Genomic DNA, 16,532 nt, shown 5'->3' on the forward strand with positions numbered 1-16,532 from the left:
TGTTGTTTACTTGGGTTTTTTTCTTTCTCATTTTTTTGTTTGATTTGATTTTTCTTGTACAGCATGATAAATATGGAAAACGTATATATTGGATTACTTGCTATCCAGGGGAGAGGTGAGGAAAGGGAGAGAGAAGAATTTGGCATACAAGGTTTTGCAAGGGTGAATGTTGAAAACTATCTTTGCATATATTTTGAAAAATAAAAAGCTACTAAAAAAAAAGAACCTGGAACTTTTCCTTTTGAGGTACCTTTAAGGATTAGCAAAATATTTCTATTTCCCCCTCTGGTTTTGATAGTTCTGGAGTTTTTTATTAAAATTTCCTGGAAATACTGAAAAAAAATCATATCAAAAAATGGTAATTTCCCCAAGCAATCCATGGCATTGGTAGTACAAGTATTATTGCCCACTCTTCACAAGTGAGGAAAGAGAAGTCTCAGAGAGGTAGATGGTTAGCCATGGGTTACACACAAAGGTTACAGAGAGGAAGCTTTGATTTCCTGGCTGCCAGTCCCCTATATCATGGTGGTTCATAAGAGGCACTTAAATATGTCTCGAAGCTATGGCTGGGAATCAGTAATTTCACAAGGTGACAACCCTTACTAGCTGTGGAATTTTGGGCAGATAATATCTGATTTCTCAGTTTCTTCATCTACAAAATGAAGTGGTTTTAATGAAGAGATTTAAATTCTCTCAACAGATCCTTCTGCCTTTTACTTACTCTGAGCTAAGTATAAGGAAAAAAATTCTATATTGGCTCAAATTCAGGTTTTTAAGTGTGGGTTTGAATCTTGCCTCTGATCCTAATTGGGCATGTGAACTTTTGCAACATGGAGCAATAATCCCTGCATCTCAGTGTTGTGAGAATCAAATGAGTTAATGGATGTAAAAAATTTTGCAAACTTTTAGGTCTTAAATGTTATCTATTGCTATTCTGCTCTAGTTATAGTTACAAAATCTTAAATGATTTTCTAAGGACATTTTTAAGTGAATATTCTTTGAACATAACTTTAATGAGTTGCACCTTTTTGTTGGGTTGTTTGGGGTTTGGGTTGTTTGTTTGTTTGTTTTATCAGAGCTTTGATTTTACAAGAGAAAAGCGTTCTATGTGAGAAAATTCATGAAGACAGCTAGATAGAATAATGAATTAATAGCATGCTAGACTTGGAATCAAAAAGATAATAGTTTAAATCCTATCTCAGGTACCAGCATTTTGATCCTTAGAAAGTCATTTAACCTTTCTGTGACTCAGTTTCCTCATTTTTAATAAAGGAGGAGGGAAAGTGGAATGAATTTGATAGCTTCTAAGATTCCTTCTGATTCTAAGAACATGTTCCTATAAACTCCCTTTACCGATTGAGATCAGTTATCACTATCTACATGATAGAAATATGCTCTGGTATTAGAGCATTTCAGAAGGAAATTCAACCCAAGTTTCTTGATTTCAGTTTTCTTTCCATTTCAGCACACAATTTATTAGGTGTGCTATAACGTTAGGTAAAGATGAGTAGGACATGGTCTCTGCCCTCAATTAATTTACAAATGGGCAGAAGACACAAGCTTTTTATTTATACAACTATCTACAACATACAGACTATAGTATAATACATACAGAGTATAATATAATATAGTATAGCATAATAGTATAATATAGTATAGTATAATCACATAAATAAAATGCAATCATTATTCATGCCTATTCTGTTTCTTAGTTTTTTCATCTATGAATTAAAAAGGCAAGACTAGATAACATTTAAGAATCCTTCTAGCTCCAAATTCTTTGGCTCTAGGAAATTTCAAGACAACATGGTACATTGGACAGAGCACTAAACTGGACTTTCAAAGACCTGGATTCAAGTGTCAGCTTAGAAATTCTTGAATCGTAAGCTAAAGGGAGATGTAAAGATCACCTCAGAAGTGAAATAGTTTTCCCCAAATCATAGAATTATGAGCTAAATATCATCTTGGGTAAGTTACTTCCCTAGTAGGGGTAAGGAAAGCCTCTATTTCCTAACTTATGAAATGAAGTCATTGGATTAGATAGTCTCTACAATCCTTTGGAGTTTATATTCTACAGCTGCAGGAGGAATCTCTAGGACTTTATATAATTGATTTCAACAATGAACAAAATAAAATGAAGAGATTAGAAGAAACCAGGGGTGTATACTGATTTTTCTTTAAAAATGGAGCACTGATAAACCTGTGATATTTACAGAGTGATGAAGTGAGGGTGACTAATTCCTTTCTGGCATATCATGGTCTGTTCTTGGGTCCTAGTCCCAAGATAAAGACGTTTGCTATGGCGTGTCAAAAAGATATTTCTGTAGTACCTCCCTACATCTCCAAGCCAATAAAAAGAGAAGAAGCCAGAAAAGTTAAGTCTCCAGTCTCAGAAGTTTCCTGTAGCCAAGATGAGGACTCATGTAAGTATTAACATTGCTTTAAATGCTCCTAAAAATTGGTCAAATACCTTGAAATACAGAGTTGAAAGAGAATTTAGAGGGGATTTTGTCCAAACTTCACACAAAATGTTGGGGAGCATTTGAATGACTCTGAAAGAATCATTTTGAATTTGCGCTTCATATTGGATTGAACTCTTAAATGGGGAAACATAAAAGCTGGTTTCAAGTATTTGAAAATAGAATATATGTATAAGAGATATTATATTTGTTGTCTCTAGCTCCAAAAGTCAGAATTAAGAACAAAGAGAAATATTTAGTCTGGATATCAAAAAACTTCTTACAATTAAGCTACTTAAAATGGTAGTAATAAGATGGAGGAAAGGGTTCCTGATAGAGGAACAAGTTTCCAGTCTTTGAGACCTTCAAACAGAAGCTGGATGATCACTTTGCTAGTAGTTTATGGTGGGGATTCCTTTTATGTATGGATTGAACCAAATGGTGACTGTGTTTTCTTATAGGTTTTGAAGTCTACTTGTAAGCTTTCATTAGTATTTGTTTATATTTGGAAATCCTACAAAATTCTACAAAATAGAAAATGATATTGGGAGAAATATTGAAAATGGGTTTTGAAAATATTATTTTCTTATAAACTACAGTTTCTTTTTTGTGATTTTTTTGGGGCTAAGGGAAGGTTTAAAATTTTCATTGAAATGAATGATCCAAAGGGGAAAGAAACACAAAGGAAAATCTCAGAAGGTATAAGAGCTAAAACTCAGAAAACTTGTAAAGCAGGAGATGTTTATTTTTAATATTCTCTGATAGCTCATCCCTGCTTTTCCCCTCTTTTGAACACTATAAAACACACACATAAACACACACACGCACACACACACACGTGCACACACACACACACACACACACACACACACACACACACAGAGTACACATAGTATTTCTCCTTTCCTTCTCATTGCTTTTCTAGACAGTATCAGTATTTATTAAATGATGTGTTTATCACATGACAATAGCAAGGAGTAGTGGGGTTATAACCCCACTATTTCCCTCACAATAACACGAAAAAGTGAGAAGAACCTTAAGAGCTTTATCCTCTTGTGGCAAACTTTGGGAAAGTCATGAAAAAAAATTGTAAAAAATGGGCAAACATTGATGGCCTGAAATCTCCAAAACTGGAGGGAATATCCAAATTGATGAGATCAGAGATCCATCCGATAAATCAGAATTCCCAACATTATTGCTGCCACTCTCTCCATCACATCAGTCTGTCTGCCATCATAAATTCAATTTTGGTTTCAGGAAAAAAAATAAGCAATTTTCCCTCTATCAATGTGGAGATTTGGTGGATGGAGAGGAGGTAAAGTTCACTTATATTGTGTGGGATAATTACAGTCCATTAGTAAATTATGGAAGATTTTATTAGATTAAAATGATGTTATAAGACAGCTTTTTATCATAGACTTGTATACCTCATAGGTCAAACCATGTTTCCCAAAACATCACTTCTTTATCTTTCTTTTTTTGATGATAGAAGTGATGGTAGATATAGGACTTCAGTCTGAACTTGTGAATGCAATATAGGATCATAGATTTAGATCTGGAAGAGAATGTAGGTCCTTTTGGTAAAGTGGTGGATTTCACAGAATCCTTGATTCAGGGCTAGAAAGAGCTGAATCCAATGCTGCCTCTGACACTTATAAGCTATGTGATTGCAGACAAGTGATTTAACTCCTCTCAGCCTCAACTTTAAAATGAGAATCATAATAAAACCTATCTCAGAGGGTTGTTTTGGAGATCAAATGAAATAATAAGTACAGTATAAATGAAATAATATGTAAGTGTTTTTCAAATCTTAATTGCAACATAAATGCTAACTATTATTATTAAGAAAATGAAGGTTTAGCAAAGGGAAATTATTTTCCCAAAGTGACACAATATAGAAACAACAAACTAGGATTTGAACATAGCCCCTCTGACTCTAAAACCCTAGTTTTTCCATTGTACTCTGCTAGAAGGTCTTCCCACTCCCCAACATCCACCCAAGTCAGATATTCTTCTTCTACCACTTTGCCTTAGAAAATAGTCCGAGGTCATTGAAAGATTACACGTCCCAGTGAGATCTTGAACCCAGATCCTTTTAATTCTAGCACCAAACACTACATCATATTACCTCTTGCCATGGAAAGGTTAAAAATAAGTGGATTTCAAAATGATTTAAGTGAATTCAGATAATGGAGTAAAAATAGAAAAATGGAGACATTTGCAGTACATCTATGGGGATTCCTCTTCTGGATGTTCATTTAGAAGATTATGGGATCTTCTAAATGAACATCCAGAAGAGGAATCTATTCATGATGGATCTGTCAAAGATAGACTCATGGACCAGGGGGACCAAAGATTTGACTCCATACTTATTCTTACATTCTAGTTATTATAAGTAAGAGGCTGCCATGGCAGAGTTAATCTGTAAGTTCTCTTTTCATTCCTTACTTACCCTTTGGTAAAGTCAAAGGAGAAGCCTCAAATAGAAAATGTGTTCAGCACTCTTCAGGAAGGCTGAGAATGAATGAATGCATGGTCGTTAGGAAACAGGATCAAAGCAGATTTCTTTGTTCTTTCTTTAATAGTATTTTTAGTGGTAAAGAACAACCATTTGACAGTGCCAAAGACTATTTGACAAGAACTTTCTTTTCTGGGTCTTCAATAAATGAGATTTCAGTAACACCTGTAGGAGTAGCTGAGAGGCTGCATCTTTCCAGGGATGGCCTTTCAGGATAATGGCCACAACATTGGGGTGGAAGCAGGCTATTCCAAAGATTCTTGGGTTTAAGGTTCCAGGCTCTCTCCATCTGAGCGTGAGAGGAAATGGTGGTCAAATTGGTGATGGTTGGACTCACATAGTATATATTACTTCCTGTGTCTCCCTTAGAAAAAGGGAACTAAGTTCCTGGAAAATCTGTGTGAGCATAATACTATTTCTAGTATCTTACTGTCTGACACTTGCACAGAACATTTGGATTTTGTGAAAGTGCCTGTGACTTCTAACTAACATAAATGTGACTCATTTGTTTTTCAGGTGTTCCTTCTAGCTGTGCTAGCAATCTTCTGCACTAGAGCTCTCGGATATGAGGTGAGTAAACTGATTAGTCTTAATGCTAATATACCTCAATTCCCTTCAATCAACAAGCATATCTTATAGCTAGTTATAAACCAGATACTGAAGTAGATGCTGAAGACACAAAGACAAAAAGAAACAGTCTTTAAATGAAAAGAGGTTATTATTTGCTGGGGAGAAATAATATGTACATCTATTAGTAGACACAAAATAAATACAAATTTATTAGAAGAGTAAGACAAACAACCGGGAAATTAGGAAATACGTCTAATAGGAGGTAATACTTGAGGTGACACTTGAAGGAGCTAGGGATTCCAGTGGATGGAGATGGAGAAGTCAATTTAGATATTAACTTCTTCGAATTTCATTGGACTGGTCAGTCAATAAACACTTATTAAGTATTAAGTACTTATTCTGTGCCTGTCACTATATTAAATGATATAATGAAATGCAAAAATGTGTTCTCTTCTGAACATCAGGGACTTACAGTCTAATCGGGGAAACAATGTATAAGTAACTATGTACATTCAAGACAAATATAGAGTAAATGGAAGGTAATCTCAAGTGGAAGGGCAACTTGGTGACAGTCAGGAATCAGGAAGACTCCTTTTTCTGAGTTCAAACCTAGTCTCAGACATTTGTGTGACCTTGGGTAAATCACTTAGCTCTGTTTGCCTCAGTTCCCTCATCCATAAAAAGAGCTGAAGAAGGAAATGGCAAACCATTCCAGTATATCTCCCAATAAAATCTCAAATGAAGTCACAAAGACTGAGACTGATTGAAATAACTGAACAGCAGGTAGAAGGCCCTGGTTGAGGGAGAGGGGGGAATAAAAGAAGACCAGGAAAAGCCTTTGACGGAAGGTAAATTTTGCATTTTATGAAGTCTTGAAGGAAATTGAGGATTCTAGGTGGGGGTCTTCCTATCTCCTAATGGAGATGGACTGAATTGAGAAAGAGCTATCTGTCGATCCTTTCCGTGTCCGGGCCAGGTGATATCAGGCCAAGCTGATACCTGAAGGCTTTTCTGTTTGCAGTTGGACCTACTATTCTGGATGCCAAATAATAGGGGCCTTGGTAGCAGGTAGTAGTGAATAGATATAGTGTAGAATTCTGAGGCAAGACCTGGGTTTGATTCTGCCTGGTTTGCTTAGTAGCTGTGTGAATGTGAGCAACTTATCCTAACCTCAGTATGTCTGAGGCAACTCCCCGGGACCAAGAATTATTACTTTTCAGTAGCTCCAAACGCTAGCACAGTGGTAGTTGGCGCAAAGCAGGCACTTAACAAATACTTGTTGGTTGGTTATGATATGTATGTCTAAAAATTAGACCTGTGGTTCCCTTGGTATTGGAAATTCCCTGCCCAAGAAATTTCTACGACCAATACAGATTGACACTTTTTTCTGAAATATCTAGCTCTAGAGAGTTTTCTAGACCATGGGGAAGCAAAGTGACCTGGTCAGAATTGTGTCTTCAGTAGACATCAGAGGCAAGATTTGAATCTACATCATCTTCCTCCAAGGACCACACTGCCAGAGAAACAGACAGAGAGACAGAGAAAAGCAGAGATAGCAAGATAGCAAGATAGCAAGATAGCAAGATAGGTAGATAGGTAGATAGATAGATAGATAGATAGATAGATAGATAGATAGATAGATAGATAGATATGGAAGTATACAGATGTATTCATACAGGAACATGAGAAAAAGAGGGAATAAGCATTTACATCGTATCTATGACATTCCAGGCTTCATGCTTTATAATTTACATCTTATTTGATCCTCAAAACAATCCTAGGAGGTAGGTACTAATATTATCCCCATTTTACAGCTGAGGAAACTAAAGCAAAAAGGGTTAAATCCCTTGCCCAGGGTCACACAGCTAGTAAGCGTCTGAGGCCAGATTTGAACTTAGGAAGATGAGTCTCTTAACTCCAGGTCCAATGCTATGTCCACTATAGAATCTAGATACCCCTTATATTTTTATATAAATTAGAAATGACCAGAAAGTGATTGCAATTGTTGTGCTACCTTCTCTTACTACTTTTAAATTGATCTGGTCTGACTGAGATGATCCTCAGGAGTTTATTTCTTGTTCATTGCAGATTGGTGTTTTGGCTTATTGTTGTTGTCACTATGCTACATCTCCTCCCCTATCCCCTTCAAATGTTTATAATATGAAGATAATAAGTATAATTGTTTGTATTTGAAATCCAGGTTTTTAACTACTTGAATCCAGCTAATAACGGTGGTCAGGAAACGGTGCAAATTGAAAATGAGAAAAACATTGCCATCATCAACGTCAATGCAGGAAAATGCTCTTCTACCACTATATTTGACTACAAACATGTAAGTCACACACAAGCAACCTCTTGCTTGACTCTCCTTGCACTTCAGACCATCTGCCTGCTTGTAATCAATTAGAGCCCTGTCCTAAGAAAAGGGAAAAGGAGTCTCCTTTATATTGGTGGCTTTTAAAAACAAATTCTTTATCTATGTTTCCTACTTAGCTTTTGAAATATTAAAAAATTACCCTTTCTTTGGAATATTTTTCAGAAAACAAGCATTTGTTAAGTGTTTACTATGTCCCTGGAAATATAAATATAAGCCAAAGAAAAACAGTCTCTGTTCTAAAGGTCCTTATACTCTAATGTAAGAGAGAAAGAAAGACAGAGAGAGAAATAGAAAGAGGGATAGACAGGCAGAAACAGAGAGAGAGGGAGAAGAGAGAGAGAGAGAGAGAGAGAGAGAGAGAGAGAGAGAGAGAGAGAGAGAGAGAGAGAGAGAGAGAGAGAGAGAGAGAGAGAGAGAGGAAAGGAGGTAGGGAAGAAGGGAGAGAGAGAACAAGCATTTATATAGTGCTTACTATGTGTTGGGCACTATGCTAAGCACTTTTGCAAATATCTCATTTGTTCCTCATAATGATTCCATAATTATTATCATTCCCATTTTACAGTTCAGGAAATTAAGGCAAACTTAAGAAACTTGCTTCAGCTTTCACAGCTATTAAGTGTCTGAAATTGGATTTGAATTCAGATCTTCTTGACTCTATCAACTGCACTTAAAGGAAGTTGATAAATGTGGTTTGGGGAAAATGGCAAAGGGGGCCTGATGAAGTTTAGAGAACTGCAGCCTATTGGAAAATGAAGAGTTATCTGGATCTGACTCTCTCCTTAAATTAAGATACTGGGAGAAGCCTTCCATGCTCTAATCAGAAAGAGATCATGAGAGTCAAAGTTCTGGGGCAAGAAACACAAAACATAGCCTCAAACTAGTGGAGGGATGGTGGAAATGGAAACTTTGAAAAACCTACAAGGTGGCTGTTGGGAAAACCACCATTCAGGGAAATAGACATGGACATTCCCTTTATAAATAAGCTATTCTTAATAACCAGGCAACTAAACTCAGATATTTCTCCAGGACTGAAGGACAGCAAATGTAGTCAGTCTGTTCTCTTTAAATTTTGACATCTAAGGCTCTCATTCTCCCTACCCTAGTTCCATTTGTATTCACAAGTCAGCTCCCTTTGAGTCTCAAAGAACACTTCTAATGGGCAATAACTCGGCTCTTTTCTATCCCAAGGGTTATGTTGCTTCCAGACTTCTCTCTCGAAGGGCCTGCTACATCATGAAGATGGACCATGAAAACATTCCTGCTTTGGATGAACTAAAACGATATGTTTATGAGAGAAAGGTAATTATTATTCTTTTCATCCAGTTATAAAAGCTCTCATCTATATGGAGCTTGTGTAAATTATCTCCCTTGATCCTGACAATAATCTCATGAAATAGGCACTATGTGGATTTATTCTCATTTCACAAATGAGCAAACAAATAAGTAATTGAAGATTTAGTTATTTGTCCATAGTCACAAAGCTAGCAAATATGGAAGACAGAATTAGAATTCATATCTCTCTTTAAGCCAGGTCCAATATTCCTTTCCTGAAGCCATGCTGCCTTCAGGAGTCTAACATTCTATAGTTCAAATCCAGTGAAATGGAGCCCAAGAAATCGTTTCTTCACAGGAATGTTCATAGTAAGCATAAAGAATTTAAAACTAAAAGAAATAGCAATAAAAACAAATATTTACTAAATACCTTCTATGTTCAGAACACTGTTCTGGGGAAGAGGGAGAATTTAGATAAAATTTAGTATTTTCCTTTATGGATCTTATAGACTTGTGAAGATTAGACCCAAATCTAGGTAATAAGCATAGCACACATTATTAATGTATTAAAGATGTCTTTTTAAATGTTCTTTCAAATCAAAAGGGAAAATATTCATTATTTTTATATGATATTGCAAAAAAATGGAGTGTAGCAAGTATAATTCTTATATTCATTGTGCTCTGTTTCACCAGGATTCTACAAATTCCCTTCCTTATATATCCCACATTTAATAATGACTAGGTGACACAGTGAATAGATCTCTGGTTTCGAAATCAGGAAGATGTGAGTTCAAATATGGCCACAGACTCTGGCCAAGTTACTTAATCCCTACTTTATCTCTATTCTTCATCTGTAAAATGGGGATATGCTGGAGAAGGAAATGGCAAACCACTATGATTATCCATACCAAGAAAACCTCATGAACAAATTGATGGATTCACAGAGTTGGACACAACTGAACCACAAGTAATATTTACATGGTGCTTATAATGTGCCAGACTCTGTATTAAGTGCTTTATAATTATTATCTTAGTTGATCTTCAGAATAAACCTGGAAGGCAGGTTATTATTCTCATTTTACAATTGAAGAAACTGAGGCAAAAAGAGTTGTAAGTGGCTTGTTCAAAGTCACACAGCGAGAAAGTACTTCAGGTCATTTCATATTTGAACTCAGGTGTCCAAGCCTATACTTCTTCCTCCTTAAAAGCCCTCTCTTTCTCTCTGCATAAGATTCAATGGTTGTTAGTGAAATAGAAACAACCTTGTCCAAAATTCTCATTTTATAGGTAAGCAAATTGAGACCTAGAGACAGGAAGGGACTCAGCAAGTTTACAGAGGTGGTGATTGGGCACTATCCTTAAAACTTGAATCTACATCTCCAAACTTCTAGTACATTATCTGGCTCATAATATTTCTTTAACAAATACTTGCTGATTGATCAGTTACAGGATAGGATATTTTTCAGTGCCTCCCTATGACTTACTGACTAAAATTTCTCCACACCAGGTTGATGCCAATTGGCTTTTCTTAGGCTAAGAGTAAAAATTAGAGTGAAGCTTAGAATGTGGGATAATTCACTCTGTCTTTAGTTCAGCTGAGGACTGAAGATATCCTGGAATGATGGTCAGGAAGAATCAGAGTCTCCTTCCCCAATCTATTTACCTGAGACCTCTTCCGTAAAATAAGGATAATAACACTTTACTTGTCTGGAGTCATATGGTATTGAGGTACCTTTAGTTTAAGAAACAGAGCAATGGAATAGAATGAACTCTGTGTATCAAGTGTCTGACTATAGTTAGTCAAGTTACATTTAAGTTAATGTGGGATTTTCTAAGAATTGTGTTAAAATGCTGAGAGGTCATAACTTCTGTGATTCTCTATTTCTTCATCTTCATGATAGTACCTGCCCATTCTAACTCATAGGATTGGTACAAAAATGTTTTCTTGACCAAAAGGAATTATAGGATTTGGAGTTATAGTAGCATTCTTATATAATAGTGATACAAATCATTAGTCAATAAAATTATGATTACAAAATTTCTATTATGAATAAATGTACACAAGATAGTGTCAATCTATTTCATTTTTGTCTCTTCTTCAATTTTTATCTAGGAGATGCAAAGCATGTTTTCTCCCAAATATACTTGGGTGAAGTACAACCCTATACAGTCTCTGCTCACTGATATTGATTGGTTCCTGTTCGGTTCACCCATAGAGAAGCTTTGCAAACATGTGCCCCTGTACAAGGGTGAAGTGGTTAAAGAGAAGAGTGAGTATTATCATGGAAAATTTTTGGAGTGTTCTTGGAATCTCCTATTTACTTCCACATATGAGCATCTTAGCTTAGATGGCAAATTTCTTTATTTTCATTACAGGAGCAATTATAGTCTGGGGAAAGATAGAACAGTAATCTAAAGTTTTGTAGAAAGACTTTGAGGGTTATCTTCTAATAATCTGTCCAAAGAGAGTGAGTAGTAGCTCTGGTCATCCTATGTACCATGCTATGCAAAAATAAATTAAGGCACTGTCTTAACTCATAGATGTCACTGAGACTTAGTGGGATAGGACCCATGATTGGAAAATGATTCATGAAGAGATGTTTTACTCAAAAGAAAAAGGACAAGCAAAAAAAAAAGTCAGAGGAAGGAAAGAGCAGAATTGTATATTAGAATTTACTTATATGAGGAAATCCAGGAACAAGAATGGGGAAGCATCGTCAAGGGCAAATTTAAGGACAAACTCGGAAACTGAATGTTGTTATAGGAGTATGCGGCAGACCACTTGGATAGGAGAAGGAAATAGATGAGAAGTTTAAGAAACTATATCATAAGCATCCATATGGGGCTTATAACTTATAGATGCTTATGATATAGTAGTAATGGGGGACTTCAATTATCTAGCTATTGACTGTAGCTCTCATTCTGCCAAAAGCAGAACAATTAATCATTTCTTTATTTTCTTTAGTAAAAAAAAATTCATCTTTTTAAAAAGTGGAGGAAGCAACATGGGGAGCTATCATTCTAAACTTAAATCAGATCTGAAGTAGATTTGATGAAAATATTTGGGGAAAGCAAACACTTCATCTTTGAATTCATAATTCAAATAGAGGAAAGGTTGTTTTTTGTGTTGACCCCTTTGGGGAGTTTTCTTGGCAAAGATATTGGAGTGATTTGCCATTTCCTTCTCTGGGTCATTTTAAAAATGAAGAAACTGAAGTAAAAAGGGTTAAGTGACTTTCCCTTTACCCTAGTTCATCAAGCAAATAAGTGTCAGAGGCTAGATTTGAATTTAAGTCTTCTTGATTCCAGAACTGTATATGCTGTATCCTACCACCTAACTGCCCATAAAGGAAAGTAGCGAATAGCCTAATAGGTACCTTGCATTCTGAGAGCAGATTTCAAAATGTTGGGAGGACTGATAGATAGATCATAGTCTAAAATTCTATAAATGTTAGCTCAGGAAGTGTGTAAAGTTCATAGAGATCAAATACTTAGAAAATATGTAACTCTTCTTAATGAATCCATGTCATCAAACCCAGATGAACCATATCCCAGATACTCAAAGAATTTATGAATGCATTTGCTAAATATTAGTAATCCTTGAAAGAACATAGGAGAAATTAGAGGTGTTTCAGGGATGGAGAAGGAAAAATGTCCCAATTTTTCAAAACTGGAAAGAAGTAGAGTCCACAAGCCATAGATCAATGAACTTGGTTTCAATTTTTTATAAAATTTTATAATTTATTTTTTAAATTATATTTTATTTCATATTAACTAAAAAACATTATCCTACCTCTTACCACTTACAAACTTGGGGAAATAAAATAAAAACAAATTTCTTGTATCATATATGCACAATCCGGAAAAACAAATTCCTTCATTTGTTTCTCTCTAGTAAAAACAATTCTTCATTCAAAAAGTGCGTTCTTCTTTTTGTACCCTGAATTCAGCAAAGGCAACATTATTAACCCTAACCTAGCTGGAACTTTGGGAAACCTAGAGAAACTCCTCTTCCTACCCTAGTCCATCTGATCCTTACTAATATGTTTAGCCCCCCTCTTAAGGACTAGGAAGGGGCTTGTAATTTAGGGGGGAAGAGAAGATAATTTGTCTAAAGTCCCACAGAGAGTGAATAGTAGCCCTGATCATGCTATGTGCCATGCTATGCAAAAATACTTATATGAAGAGAGATTCTACTCCAGCACTTGGCACAGTACCTAGAACTTGGCATAGTAGGCACTTAATAAATGTTTATGGACTGACTACCCACTCAAATTTTCATCCCCCTCAAGCTCTCCTCCTCCCACCTCTAGACTGAAGATGGATTTGGGCTCAGTCATTTTATATTTCAATGTAAAGATATTACAAAGTCAGACTTACTGAGGAAAAAGTCCAAGAACCACTGGGTCTCAATCTCTTCCCTAGAAACCTAGAATTTCTGAGTTTACTCTCTTTGTATCTTTTCTATTCCTCCCCCTACTCTGAGAATTTGTCTCTGGACAAAGTCTCTGGGATACCAGAGTGGGAATAAGGTTAAGCCATCCATTCATAATGTCAAACCTTTCGCCCCTTCATTTCTCTATTTGCCCTAACCAGAGTTGGGTTTACACAACTAAAAACTGTTAAGTGTCTGAGATTGGATTTGAACTAGGACCAATACTCTATTCACTGCACCTTCTAGTTGCCCTTGAACTGACTCTTCTTGGTAGAGATAAGGAAGAAAGTAATGTATAGCCTTCTCAAAGACGGAAGGAAAAGAGAGCTAGGAACGAGTAAGAAAAATAGAGGATTGGGGATGGGACACAAAGAACCTCATTCAGCCTTGAGTAATAGTAGATGGGTGTTGGGGGATAAAATAAGTTTAAATAAGACATAACTTCTGTCTTTAGGGAGTTTATAGTTTAGAAGGAAAATATGACTTATACCTAAATAACAATTAAATAAATTAATCCCTGGTAAGTATATTAGAGAGATGTAAACGAAGTGCTATTGAGGTCATTACCCACCATGGGCATTGGGGAAAGCTTCGTGAAGAAGATGTGTTTTGAATTGAATTTGATATATCCAAAGGATGAGTACCTCCTTTAAAACACAACTCAAAACACACCTCCTTCATGAAGAATGGAACAGGAAGAGAGAAGATGGGACATTTCAAGTACAGAGGATCAATCTAAAAGAAGACACAAGTTGTGAAAGTATGATGGTTGCAGGGAGAATAAAATTTGGTTGAAGAATGGGGTAGATGGAAGGGAATTAGAGTGTAGAGCCTTCTCATCCATTTCTTCTCACACATTATCCATAAAGGAGATACCCAGTGTAGCTGAGGTTGTAGGTTTTATTCTCATTCTCTTAATATATGTGGAAACCTAGAGTAGAACTAGGACACTTTATCTGATGTCCTTCAATCTTCAATCTCTACTTCCTTTGAAAGTTGTACATGCCCCTAAGTTATCCTTTATGGTACTTATTATGGACAATCATCATAGAACAAATTGCTTTAAAGAAGTTTTGTCTTTAATGAAATATACCTGGTATTTCCCAGGACTGATTCCAGGATGAGTCAATATTTTCCAGAATTGCCAAATCCAGCCAGTCAGGTCTTACTTAAATCAACAAATGATTATTTTTCACAATAGAATCTTGGTTGATGAATTTATTAATTATTCATTTGGAGGAAATGTTTAGTTCTTAGTGAGGTGACAACACTGAGGTGGCAATAGAGCAGTGGAATTAGCAGTAAACTGAGTCACAATACCTAGATTCTGCTTCTAATTAGTGTATCCGGGTAAATCATTTAACTCTCTAATCTCATTATTCCCATTTATTAAATGAGTTAATGACTTGAGGAAATAGACTTTATAAACTGCAAAAAGGTTCTAAAAATGTGAGTGATTTCATTTCTAGGATTAAATTGTAGCATTAATTTCTTCTTTTTCTTCCTTCTCCTAGGTGGTGCTAAGGGTTGTGCAAAGGTTGGGCTTCTGGGAATCCTTCATATTGGTATCTGTGCAGACATACACCTTTAGGCCTCATCTACTAGGAGCTGTCATTAGTTCCCTTGTATTTCATTCCACTCTGCAGCTAAATAGTGTATCTCATTGTTTCCCATTTACCCTCTGATGTGACCAGAATAAAGCAGTATATACTTCAAGAATAAAATATATGCTTTATTTACAAATGTTTGAGGCTATTTGTTTTTCATTGAATATAAATAGTGAAAAAAGGCAGTGTCTCCTCAAATGTACTTAGTCAAAGATGATCATCACCTTTGAATATGAGGTTCCCTTCTGAGATAAAAGGCCTGTATTCAATTAGAAAGAATTTTCACTTCTCTGGCTTGTTGTTCTTATTTAGATAATTTAGGAATTACAGCACTTTACATTGCCAGTGCTTAATGACCAACTAACCTTACAAGCAGGCATCTAGGTGGCACAGAGAATAGAGTGTTGTGGCTGTAGTCAGGAAAACCTCAGTTCAAATATGGCTTCAGATATTTCTTAGCTGTATGATCCTGGGCAAGTCACTTTATCCTGCTTGTCTTAATTTCCTCATCTGTAAAATGAGCTGGAGAAGAAAATGGCAAACTATTCTAGTATCTTTGTCAAGAAAACCTCCAAAAGGGGTCAAGAAGAGTTGGTCATGACTGAAAGTGACCAAATAACAAGAACTTTGCAAGCACGCATGTTCCCAAGACTCGAGGCATCAAGTTTATTTAAAATTTTAGAATCACAGAAAGTGAGAATTGGAAGAGCCCTCAGCTCTCCTCCAATCAGCTGTGAATCTTTCTGATCATATCATCATCTAATCCCATTCCTTCCCATATTATCTTTAAAACTACTAGAAGATATTTTATCAAAAGCTTTGCTAAAATCTTAGGTAAATCATACCCACAGAATTATTCTCAATTTAACTGCTAGTTAAATAATTATTTTTATGATATAAGGTTAGTTTGAGATTATCTATTCTTGATGAAGTCATTCTGATACTTTGTAATTAGTGCTTTAATTTCCTAATTATTTGCATTATAGAATTTTTCTAATGAATCAAAGTCAAACTCACTTGCCGTCAGCTTTTTCACTTTGTTTTCCTCTCTCTTTTTTTAAACTTTAGGATAACATTTGCCATTCTTCAATCTTGAGCTACTTTCCTCATTTTTTCATGATCTTTCAATTAGCATGGATAGGATACAACCATTTACATCTTTTAAAACTAAGTAGTGTAGTTTATCAGGGTTCCTCTGTTAAAACAGTGCAATGTTAGACAAAGAACTAATTATAATTAGTTGTTACATAAGTAACTTTGATATAACAACATGACAAAGATCATTTTCCATTTT

General features: G+C 35.7%; 1 protein-coding gene across 2 annotated transcripts in view; it reads left to right on the forward strand.

Annotated features, from left to right (window-relative positions):
• Positions 1–15,342, forward strand: part of GKN2 (gastrokine 2) — a 60,640-nt gene extending 45,298 nt beyond the window's left edge. The window contains exons 1-6 of one of the 2 annotated variants that reach the window (XM_074287147.1): positions 2,278–2,423; positions 5,494–5,547; positions 7,748–7,879; positions 9,113–9,223; positions 11,310–11,466; positions 15,146–15,342. In XM_074287147.1, coding sequence (XP_074143248.1) covers positions 2,412–2,423; positions 5,494–5,547; positions 7,748–7,879; positions 9,113–9,223; positions 11,310–11,466; positions 15,146–15,222 — 543 coding nt within the window. In that variant the 5' untranslated portion in view covers positions 2,278–2,411 and the 3' untranslated portion in view covers positions 15,223–15,342. Of the gene's footprint in view, positions 1–2,277; positions 2,424–5,493; positions 5,548–7,747; positions 7,880–9,112; positions 9,224–11,309; positions 11,467–15,145 lie in introns of those variants that run through there. The other variant, XM_074287146.1, reaches the window with a different exon arrangement.
• Positions 15,343–16,532: the final 1,190 nt, after the last annotated feature.

The sequence above is a fragment of the Sminthopsis crassicaudata genome, chromosome 2 (genome assembly GCF_048593235.1).
Source record: "Sminthopsis crassicaudata isolate SCR6 chromosome 2, ASM4859323v1, whole genome shotgun sequence".
Lineage (NCBI taxonomy): Eukaryota > Metazoa > Chordata > Mammalia > Dasyuromorphia > Dasyuridae > Sminthopsis > Sminthopsis crassicaudata.